The sequence below is a fragment of the Sparus aurata genome, chromosome 18 (assembly GCF_900880675.1).
Source record: "Sparus aurata chromosome 18, fSpaAur1.1, whole genome shotgun sequence".
Taxonomy (NCBI): domain Eukaryota; kingdom Metazoa; phylum Chordata; class Actinopteri; order Spariformes; family Sparidae; genus Sparus; species Sparus aurata.
In genome coordinates, this window is record NC_044204.1 from 36280762 (window position 1) to 36292921 (window position 12160).

General features: G+C 40.4%; 1 protein-coding gene across 1 annotated transcript in view; it reads left to right on the forward strand.

The window, feature by feature from the left end:
• prom1a (prominin 1a) overlaps positions 1-12160 on the forward strand; it is a 53731-nt gene that overhangs the window by 25075 nt on the left and 16496 nt on the right. Inside the window, exons 5-16 of the mRNA XM_030396188.1 lie at positions 1732-1852; positions 2532-2595; positions 3994-4083; positions 4335-4358; positions 6081-6310; positions 6727-6801; positions 7006-7069; positions 7407-7566; positions 7940-8092; positions 8653-8776; positions 9460-9563; positions 10396-10480. Coding sequence (XP_030252048.1) covers positions 1732-1852; positions 2532-2595; positions 3994-4083; positions 4335-4358; positions 6081-6310; positions 6727-6801; positions 7006-7069; positions 7407-7566; positions 7940-8092; positions 8653-8776; positions 9460-9563; positions 10396-10480 — 1294 coding nt within the window. The remainder of the gene's footprint in view (positions 1-1731; positions 1853-2531; positions 2596-3993; positions 4084-4334; positions 4359-6080; positions 6311-6726; positions 6802-7005; positions 7070-7406; positions 7567-7939; positions 8093-8652; positions 8777-9459; positions 9564-10395; positions 10481-12160) is intronic.

The following is a 12160-nucleotide window of genomic DNA, read 5'->3' on the forward strand; positions in this document are numbered from 1 at the left end:
GTCTGTCTGTCTGTCTGTCTGTCTGTCTGTCTGTCTGTCTGTCTGTCTGTCTGTCTGTCTGTCTGTCTGTCTCGCGCGCCGCGTGGCAGTGAACATTTAATGGTTCCATCTTTCTTCTGTTTTATATAATTATAAGGTAAACACCTCGACTGCTGGACAACACTGCTTGGACTAAAATCTAAATGAGTCAAAATATCAATAGAAACAATAACTGACAGAATAAGACAAGCCTTATCTACTTAAATCTACTTTTCATTTACACTGCTGCTTATTCAATACGTCTGTTTGGAACACTGACATTTATCTGGTATCATCCTCTGTGTGCTTCTTTTAACTAGTATTTCATATTTCACAAATTCAGTGTAAAAACAAAAAGCCCCCAAACAATCCCTGCTGTGACAAAACGTCTACAGCATAACGCAGGTTAGATTAGATTGGATTAACAGGATTATATCCACAAAGAGAGACTTCTACAGCAGCAACTGCTGATCACAGGCCTGTGAAGATGAACACACACACACACACACACACACACACACACACACACACACACACACACACACACACACACACACACACCAGTACACGATGAATGGAGAATAACTTTTGCAAGTGCAGCAGTCACGTACTTACACACAGGCTGTTGTGCGTACCTACAGAGCAGCACAGAAGTGAACCTCCTGCCTGCCTCATTACACTGAGTCACAGCACCCTGATTCATCTCCATTGATCTAAACCTTCCCAGTGGCCTCTGACTCAGTCTTTTTGTTACTCCTCTCTGCGAGTCATCTTACATCATTCATAAAGCAGCTTACTCCACTACAAATGAGATTCACAGTGTTATACAACCACACTGTCAGAGTTTTGATGTTTCTCAGTCCTTCATACTGATTAATCACACCACGCACCCCGACGACGCTCATTTGCACACATCCACGCAGCAATAAATGCATACATGCACACATTTAGATGTACAGTACTACTGTGAGGTGCTGAACTGAAAATTCATCTGGGATGAGAGTGAGTCATGGAAACAGCTTAATATTATGGGCTGTCTTTCCCTTGATGTTGCTTGAGCTAATTAAGCCTTGTACCAAGCTACTCAGGTCTGTTTGAAGTGTGCGAGAGACTCACTTTAATGGTCTGCTTCATGCACTTCTGTGTTTTCGCATTTAATTTGAATATGTTTACAACCCGGGGACCTCAGATTATACAGATAGAGCCTCGGAGCTTAATATGGATACACCTGCATTTTCTGCAATTAGTTGATTTCCAAATTACTTAGAAAATAAGATCTCCTCTTGAAATTAAACTCTTGTTTAAAAAATGCAGAAAATACATTCTGCAACCAGCCTCGTTAGCTTTCATCCCTCTGTATTCCACTCTAGTAGAAAGATGCCTGAGTGAGTAAATGTGATTTTTTATGCAATCAGCAATTTAAATAGCAACAGACAGATGATTGTAATTTTGTTTTGATAGTCACACATTACTGTGATTACAAGAACGGTTTTGTTTAATGCTGGCTGTCAGAGAAATGAAGCTCATTCTACAGGTGCACTCAGAAGTCCATGTGGTGGAGCACACTGACCCCTACTGTTGATGACATGTCATCACCTGACTCTGCCAAACACACCTCAGGGTTAATGTGCTGACTGATGAGGGAGCAGCAGGGTCACTCGGGGCACATGGAGATGGAAAAGGTCACGGTGTTTGTGTTTGTCATCCGTTCAGGATCGGAGTGCTGTGTGCATATGCTGCCAACCAGAACCTGAGCTCTCAGGTGAAGAACATCCGCAGACTGGTCAACAGCAACATGAGGGACCTGCACACCTTCGCCAATGACACGCCGATGGTGAGACAGAGTTATTCTATGGAGCAAGTAGATGGAGACATGAAAACAGGCTGTCAGTACAAACTGTATTCATTTATCTGTTATTTTGGTTAACAATGAAAATTACATTCTACAGCTCCACAGCTAATTTGGTAACTTTAATAATTTTAATATTTTTTCATTTATGATAGTAACAGAAAAGTCTTTGAAGACTTTACTCTGTGATGAGCATTTTTCACAATTATGACATTTAACAGACTAATTAATCATGAAAATTAACTGGGAGATTAATCGATCATACAAAAATAATCATTAGTTGCAGCCCTAAAACTAAACCATCAACTGGACAGCAAGTAGATGAAAGAAAATGTGGAAGTCCCTGATACGTAACACCTGCTGTTACAGGTAATGCGTGATTGTTGTCATGCTTCCAAGGTGGGAAATAGAAAGAGAATCAGTTTTTCAGTCTTTGTGTGCGCGACAGCTGAAAATGTGCTTTTTAAAACTCTCATTCAGTGAAAGTTCAGGAGCTCAGGCGTCTTTCGCTTTTATATCATGTCATGCTGAAAAATATCATGAATCTGAAACTGTGCTACACTTCAGACTGCTTGTTGGTGTCTATGACAAGACTAATAAAATCCTGTTCATCTGCTTCCCTTTCTAAGACTCTGCTCTGATCTCTTGTGTTTCCTGTTTGCAGCAAATTGATTACCTAATATCCCAATACGCCACAGCCAAGAACAAAGTCATCTATGACCTAGATAGTAAGTAGACCTCCTCTGTGCCTCTGATTGTGAATTAAGTGGATAGAAACGATTCAGTGAGTTCTTTCTCTTGGTCGTGTATCATGCTTATTATCTGAATTTACTGTCTCTACTTTCTTTGACTTGTTTTCACAACAGATTTGTGACATAACTAGGTCTAGATAGCTCCAGCAGTGACTGTTACAGAGGATCCCCTGAGTATTCATCCTACTTTTCTCCTGCTTTAGTACTGAAGGTGTATAATAAAGACAGGGACTACTGAAGGTGTATAATAAAGACAGGGACTACTGAAGGTGTATAATAAAGACAGGGACTACTGAAGGAGTATAATAAAGACAGAGACTACTGAAGGTGTATAATAAAGACAGAGACTACTGAAGGTGTATAATAAAGACAGGGACTACTGAAGGTGTATAATAAAGACAGAGACTACTGAAGGTGTATAATAAAGACAGGGACTACTGAAGGTGTATAATAAAGACAGAGACTACTGAAGGTGTATAATAAAGACAGAGACTACTGAAGGTGTATAATAAAGACAGAGACTACTGAAGGTGTATAATAAAGACAGGGACTACTGAAGGAGTATAATAAAGACAGGGACTACTGAAGGAGTATAATAAAGACAGAGACTACTGAAGGTGTATAATAAAGACAGAGACTACTGAAGGTGTATAATAAAGACAGAGACTACTGAAGGTGTATAATAAAGACAGAGACTACTGAAGGTGTATAACAAAGACAGAGACTACTGAAGGTGTATAATAAAGACAGAGACTACTGAAGGTGTATAATAAAGACAGAGACTACTGAAGGTGTATAATAAAGACAGAGACTACTGAAGGTGTATAACAAAGACAGAGACTACTGAGGTGTATAACAAAGACAGAGACTACTGAAGGTGTATAACAAAGACAGAGACTACTGAAGGTGTATAATAAAGACAGAGACTACTGAAGGTGTATAATAAAGACAGAGACTACTGAAGGTGTATAACAAAGACAGAGACTACTGAAGGTGTATAATAAAGACAGAGACTACTGAAGGTGTATAATAAAGACAGAGACTACTGAAGGTGTATAACAAAGACAGAGACTACTGAAGGTGTATAATAAAGACAGAGACTACTGAAGGTGTATAATAAAGACAGAGACTACTGAAGGTGTATAACAAAGACAGAGACTACTGAAGGTGTATAATAAAGACAGAGACTACTGAAGGTGTATAACAAAGACAGAGACTACTGAAGGTGTATAATAAAGACAGGGACTACTGAAGGTGTATAATAAAGACAGAGACTACTGAAGGTGTATAATAAAGACAGGGACTACTGAAGGTGTATAATAAAGACAGGGACTACTGTGTTCTTACTTTGATCTGATGCTGCGCTCTCTACAGATATAGGTCCATTACTGGGTGGAAGGATACATGATCAGCTGGATAAGGAGGTCCGGCCGGCCTTGGACAGAGTGCTCAACATGGCTGGAGGTACATCTGCATATTTTTCATTTCCTCTTCAGTTATGATATGATCATGTTTTACATATAGTATCCTGCCTGACTTGCAAAAGGATAAAATTACTGAAAAAAAAGACAAGGGATAATAATCTCATTCTCAGATTCTCCCTCACTGAAGTTTAATATTTGTATTGAACATCAGCGAGTCTTATAAAAGCTTTCACCTGTAATAACCGTTCGGAATCTTTTTTGAATCTTTATATTTTATGCTTTTTTATAAAGTGAAAATCGAGAGAGCCATCAAAGGTAACAGTAATTCCATAACTGGTCAATGACCCACAACCCTTTGACCCCCGACCCTGTGAACTTTGACACCAGTGTTGCCCCGTTGATTTGTTCCCTTGTGATCCTTCTTGAGCACTTGGACCTTTCTGAGTTAAGTTCTTGAACAACTGATTAATACTGTATATTAAAACTGCACTACACAAAGTCTGATTCTGGTGACCACTAACGTCAGATCATTTTCTGTGATGAAGTTTACAATCCATAATCCATAATCCATACGTAAACTGACATCAGTGAAGTCTTGTTTCACTGCGTAGTGCAGTTTTAAGGTAATTGCATCACTGGCTGTTGGACATGTCCCTTCTCACTGTGTTCCCCCAGCGTGAAGTGAGTATATGAAAGTGATCTGTGTCTGTGTGAAGTCTATTTTAACACTGTTACTGGAGGTTACAGTGCATTCCACCCAAATCAACTATGAAAGCATTATTTCATTGACTTTATGCATCAGAACAAGCAGCTGTATATAGATGTCTGACTACATAGCATATACACGCTTGTGACCATTGATAACTGTGAACAGAGTTTTGTGTTGTTAATGTTTGTGTACTGTTGTGTTCCTGCCGGGGCTGAGCCGAGCAGTCAGTCCATCTCAGTCTCTGGTACATACCAGATACTAAAGCAGATAATATCATGTCCATCAGATGTAAAACCTGTCCGAGGACCAAGATTCATCATTTTTATATTAAAAAACTAACTAATTTGAAAAGCTACATATTTCACACCTCCCACGTTCCTCTCCTACACGCTGGTATCTTTTATTCCAATGTTCAGAATCACCAGTGTGTCTGCTTTCGTGATCCTGATTAGTTTTCAGAGTCCGCCTCAGGCTACTGTGTGATTGTTAACGAACTCTGGCTTCTGTCTTCTGATTAATTCAATTGGTGGGGAAAGAGATAGTTACTAACAGCAACAACGTTTAATAGAAACTAACAAATTCACATTATTCATAGCATTCCTGTCTGGTTATTGTTTGTTAAGAAGCAACACGGTCCAATTTCAGATGCTGCTGATTCACACCAGCATCTGAACACGCCGCCGACACACGTGAAATCCAGTATAATGTGCTCGGCTCAGACCTGGTCCTTACAATGAGTGCAAACTGTGTGTCCTGTGGGAGTCTGGTGTTGTGTCATGATATTATACCCACTGTGCCAATTTGTCACTTTCATGGCTAAATGTTCAATACATGATGGTACTATTCAATCATGTTACCGGTAAAAAAAAAAAAATACCCCAGAAATGCTGGATTCATAACTGACAAAAAAATATATTTTACTGTTCTGTTCTTCTATTTCATAAAAGATTTAAAATATTAATAATTCTTTGAGTCATTTTGCAGCAGAGCGACACAGTCTGGGGCTCATGGGGGGAAAAACACATATTTCACAATTCAATTTGACTTCAAATATGTAAGACAGCAAATGAGAATTTATTTTAATTTTATTATAGCTGAATCGGTCCGACTGCGTCAACAACTGCTCTGCTCATATTAGTTATAGAAGAACAAAGTTAGGTCGCAGCGGAAACAATGCTTCCATTGCTTTTCAATAGTTTGCAGTGAAAATGATTTTAGGACACTGCTTTACTTCATGTGCATTCTTCTTACACCTCTGGATTTTCCCCTCATACCACAACAGCAACCCACGTCACTGTCAATCTCAACTACGCTCTCTTTCAATTCAGCCATGCGAGAAACCAAGGAGGCCCTGGAGAACGTCAGTGTGGGTCTGGAGGTCCTCAAGGAAGGAACAGGGAAACTCAACTTCAACCTGAGCCTGGTTCGGACCAGTATCAACCGCACCCTCAACGACCCGGGCTGTCACGACGAGGAGTCAGACGCCACCACTGCACAGCTGTGCCGAAACATCCGCCAGTCTCTGTCTCAGCTGCAGATCAGCGCCAACTTCACACGGGTATAAAACAACACATTCTCATGTGCAGAATTCATGCATGGACACTAATGTTCATAATAATAAGTTTGAGCAAATGAAACATGGTTTATTTCAGCGTTAAGACTGGTCAACTAATATATTTTTGGTATTGGTTAAAAAATGCCAATAATCTCTTAAACGGTGTCGCGATTATGATTTGTTTCATTCACTCACTGCATGATGTTCTTAAAACGGACGTTCTTTGGGATGTTGGCCGACAGCCTACAGTAACAAAGTGTCTGAAGAGTTGAGAATGAGACTCAAATAGGACCTTTAAACATTACTGCATGTTAATGAGGTCACTGAATATTGATCAATTCTACCTGACTCAAGAGATGAGAACTGATCATTTATCACTGTACATGTTTGTCACTCTTTCTCGTCCGCTTATATCTTAGCTACCAAAAGTGAACCCTCAGCTGGAAAATGTGAACGAGGTATTGAAAACGGACCTCAGTGCAATCGTCCAAAGGGTGAGTCTGGAACATATTCTTACATTCTTGTAATTGTCAGTCTGTAACGTGATTTTATCTCTGAGTTATTTAATGTGCCGAACATTTTTTCCAGTGTTATCAACATTCCGTCAGAGGCCAGTCTGCCTTTGATTAACCAATTCAAAATCATCCTCAAACAACAAATTAGAACTTGTTCCAAAACGTCGTGTCTTCCTCTCACAGGGCTACTCCTCTCTGAACGACACACCACACATGGTGATTGAACAGACCAGAAGTGTTGTGGAGAGTAAGTGACATGTTTTACTTCGATCATTCATTCCTGCTATGTGTCTGACTACACGCATGGATTATATAAATCAACAGGATTTTCTCCATATGTCTCTTTTCTTCCTTCAAAATGTGGTGAATTTTAAGTTTGAATCTGAAGTAAAATGTTAAAAATGTATAATAATATATACAGCATCTTTCAACTATGTAATGTAGTTTCTGATTGCATAATATGAAGTGATACTGAGCAACATATTGAACATGGGTGCATGGGTGAACATGAGTTCTGACCTGGTGCATCTTTCCACAAGCCGTGTACTGAGACTACTGGATTAACTGAGCGGTGTGTGTCTCAGCTGTTCAGGGTTTGGTGGACGGCATCGGCAGTAACATCAGCAGCTTTTCCAAAGTGTTCCCTGTGCAGAGCTGCCTGTCCAACTTCACTATCTTCATTAGCCATGCACACGCCAAGATTGAGGACCACTACCCTGAAATTGACCAAATGGACTTCTACAGGTACACTGAACTGATATAAATTTAAAGAAAAACACACCTAGAAACTGTGAAAAGTGTAAATCCCGTAATGTGGCCACTGCCTTCAAACGCTTTTTACAAGCTACTGTATAAGTAATGTGTGTTGTACAAGCTTGAATTAATATTTTGGCCTTTATGAAATATTCATGTTGCTTCTACATTAATTCAGTTTGAATAGAGGAGGAAACCCCAAGATGATATATCAGTTGTTTTAATAGCTTTGTGTAACATTTTTCTCTCGCTCCGCGCTGGTGAACTCTCAGGCTGTGGTGGGGATGTTATAGTCCTATCTGTGTTATTATCAGGCCACATTCAGTGGAAGCTCTCACCGTTTAGTGTTGCCTGCTGCTTATAGGTGGATTGGCTGTATTGCTCTTTGCTGCATGGTGGTCCTGGTTCTGGCCTTCAACTACCTGGGCCTGCTGTGTGGCACCCTGGGATACGACAAGCACGCCTCACCTACAACCCGAGGCTGCATCTCCAACACGGGAGGAACGATGCTCATGGCGTGAGTCACTGTACAGGCTCTGTCGGTGTCAGGGTGTAAAGTACCTGATAGCGTGTTTTTTGTGTTTTGCCACAGTAAAGAATTTTTAATATGCTAAAATATGTATGGCAGTAATGACTACTAGTAAATCCATGTCACCGGTGTCATGTGTGACAGTGATGAAACCAGGAAAATACACAAGAAGAAAAAAGTATTTCATATAGGAACATTAGGGGCTTCATAGGCAACAAACTTAAGTTTATTTATCAAGTATTCTTTCAAAAGTTTAAGTGAAATATTTGTGACCATCCTTGATTATTATTCAGTATTATATTATATTTTTGTATTATGTTAATGTGAGACACTGATTAATATCCATGTTAAAATCATAGTGTAACAACTACTGCTCATTTTAGTATTTCACTTCCCCCAGTACAATCTCTACTTCGCATTATTCTTTGCCTACACAACATGAAGCCCACCTCCAGTCCACCCGCTACAATACTGCTACACCTTCAGTAATTGTATATAAACAGATATATATGTATACTTTGGCTGTACCTGTCTGTTCTTCACCACAGCGGCGTTGGATTCAGCTTCATCTTCTCCTGGGTGCTGATGGGATTGGTGACCATCATCTTTCTGGTTGGAGGAAACATGGAGAAACTCATCTGTGAACCTTTCCACAGCACAGAAATATTCAAGGCAAGTCACGAGTCCACCCACAAATTATACAGTGATCGGATTCCCCTAAAGATTACACCTAGGTAGAACATGTTTTTTGGATTATATATAAAAAGAGGACCTTGGACTGTATGGGCTTCAGTCTACAGTGTTCAGATATATAAACCACTGAGCATATCTGTCAGACAATCAAAGTTAACTGCATCAGGTCAGTGTCTCTTGGTCAGGGTCAGCAGAACAGCAGCTGCTCCCAGGTGTGGGCAGCATGTTGTTGTTTATATGTCAGAGTCTTGCAGCTATATGTTAAGTCATAATGTAGAAAATTATTTAAATAATCATAATTTTATAATGAACTGAAATTCTTCTTACTTGCTGTTTGAGTGCAGAGCAACAGAGTATTACATGGAATATATCGACATGTAGACACTTATGGGATCATTTAGTGAACATGCGTCTGACAGCACCTCAGTTTGCTCTTACACAGATAAACCTTCAGGAGGGAGATGAAGGGCAAGTATTGCTTCCCACAGGAAAAAGCCTGCTGCTCTGTTCGAGTCCGTGGGCTGGTATTGAATTACCGTGGTCTTAAATTACATTCTGCTCGGCAGAATTGGAGCCAGGTTTATTTAATTCACTGATCGACTTTTGTTTTCCTATGAGAACAATCGATAATATGTCCTCTTTCTGGTTTTGTGATTTGCCAGGTTGTGGACACCCCGTACCTGGTCAACCCGGAGTGGAAGAACTTCATCCCCGGCTACATGTACAACGACTCCGACCTGGAGCTGACAGCAGAGAGCTTGTACAGGCAAGGCAAACTCATGTTTATGTATTCAGATGACAGTGTTTTGTCTGCCACCTTTGAGAAGCAATGCTTTAGTGATGATTATTCTCCTCACAGCCCACTCCACATCTGTCTCCTGTGCATTTTGTATTTACATTTGGTTGGATGGATTTCGCAGCAAGACAAGCCATTTATTCAGTTACAGGCTGAAGAGTTAAAGGCTGGTGCAGTTTTTGACGTTTTGCTTTAGTGTTTGCTTGGTTGGGTCAGGCATCAGTCATCCAACTGAATATTTTATTTCAAATGATGAAGATGCAAATGAGAGAGAGAGATGCTATTAACCCTGAGAAGCTAATTAGCATCATTTTTCTAGGCTATGTGTGCTGCTTTTCTTCAGCCTGTTTCTCTGTGATTACATCATCTTTCATCATCTCTCCCCACTGAGAAGCTGCGTACCCTCAGTTACTGGGATGACAGGCCTGCACTCATTATATTTCCAAATACAGCAATGTTGCTTTAACAAGTCTTGGCCCATTAAAAAGCAAGCAGTGCTAATACTGTGTACATTATGTAAGTCTGTGTGGCATGTGGCTGCCCAACTGTTATCATGGAACATATATCTTTGACATGTTGGCAAACATACCACCAATTTTCTTTTTCTATCAGTGCATCATGTACTTCCAGTCAACTTCACATGGTGGCAGCAAATATTTTCACTCTGAAACTTTTAAAGTTGACATTTCCTCTCTCTCTCTGTGTGTGTGTGTGTGTGTGTGTGTGTGTGTGTGTGTGTGTGTGTGTGTGTGTGTGTGTGTTATACCTGTGTGTATCTGTTTGTATGTGTGACTTTCTTTAGCACTTGCAAAGAGAACAAAGGCATCTACTCGGCCATGCGTCTGGACAAAGTCTTCAACATCTCCTCCTACCTGAACACTACAGTGGTCAGTAAACTCAAATCGCAATAGAAGCATTTTGGAAACTGTATTTGACTTATTCCTTTACCCATTGTTAGAAGTAGAGACATGATTTCTTGCTTTTTGTTTTGCTTGTCAAAAAGTTGGCATCGATTATCTGTCTATGTTTAAAACACATGAATGATTACGATTGGACGTGGTGCTACAACTGATCACAAACAAATGTTGTTATTAATGTGATTAAAATTAGCACAATGGAGCTTTGTATGGGACTTTAACCCTGTTTTCTATAAATGTACATGCTGATTTTAACACACCAATGCACTGCAGTCTTAAACTGAGGCTAAACTTTATATAGGATGCAAATTGGATATGAGACCTAAAGACTAACAGTGATGGAGAGCCAACAAATCTCCATCCTTGGCTGCAGAAGTGTGTGCAGACAGACGGCCTGAGCCCTTACAGGACCTCAGAGTCTGCCTGAGGCAACACAGATATATGTTTATATTTCTTTCTGACCCGCAGCCACTTCTGCCTGCATGCCTAACACATTCAGTACTGGACTGCCAGTTGGCAAGATTGTCTTGGCTCTATGAGCTAACAGCTGATATCTCCCATGCCCTGTCTGGTTCTGCACATCAGTCATTTGTCTTCATTTAATGCCTGCAAATGTTTCAAGTTTCCCCAAAAGTACGACACTCTGCCCGACAGCACGTTAGCAGGACAGATCAGAGGTCAGTTACTGCATCACTTTTACAGGCTTCAGTACAGAATGACGCCCTCTTGAAACATCATGTAAAACAGACTGTTTGTTGGAGCTCTTGTTTGTAAAGTTGTAAATAATTGTCTCCTTCTTCTTAGTCTGAGTAAAGCCTTTTTATTCTAACGATGGAATAACATCGACATAATTCATATATGATGGTCCTTTAGTGTCACTTTTCAAGACATTTCATAAAATCTCAGGCCAACTAAGCATCTTATTATTTTTGGGTTTGAGGGAAGCCTTTGATTTACCAGCACTATGACATGTGCACACAGTATCTGCTCCATCACTACAGACTGTCTGAACACACAAACTGTACGTCATCTAATGCTACTTACAAGAAGAGTAGCTCGTCTGTTAGTATGTCCACGGGCTTAAACATCCATCAGCTCTTTGTGCTGTAGTCATCAGACAGAATCCGTTCTAAGAGTTGTCTCTACTGTCAACTGGAAACATCACCTACGAGGTCATATTAGATATATTACACCAAACTGCACCTGAGCTGCTCCAGACGACACGTTCCGCATTCACCTGATGTGTTGTCGTCACTTCCGGCTTGCGTAAAAATCCAACTGAACGTGCAAACGCTCGCTGCGTTGTCTCCACGGCAACACGAACAGCCGCTACACAGCTAACGGCGGACATGTTGGAGCTAGCTAGCTTGAACCACAGACACATAAACATGTTTATATGTCTGTATACATGTTTGTATGTTGTTCCACCGTCACCTGCACTTCTTCAGAGGTAATCTCACATTATATTAACGACGTAAACACCGTTAATCATGATTCACTCACCACAACCGATGAGCGCGCTCTGACGTAGTGCTTACAGCTGATTGGTTGAACCCGTCAGCAGAGCGAGGCCATTGGTTTTGATTATCCAATTAGATTCGTTGCAGGTATTATATCTGGCTTTTGGCGCACAAGTAACCAGGAATTAGC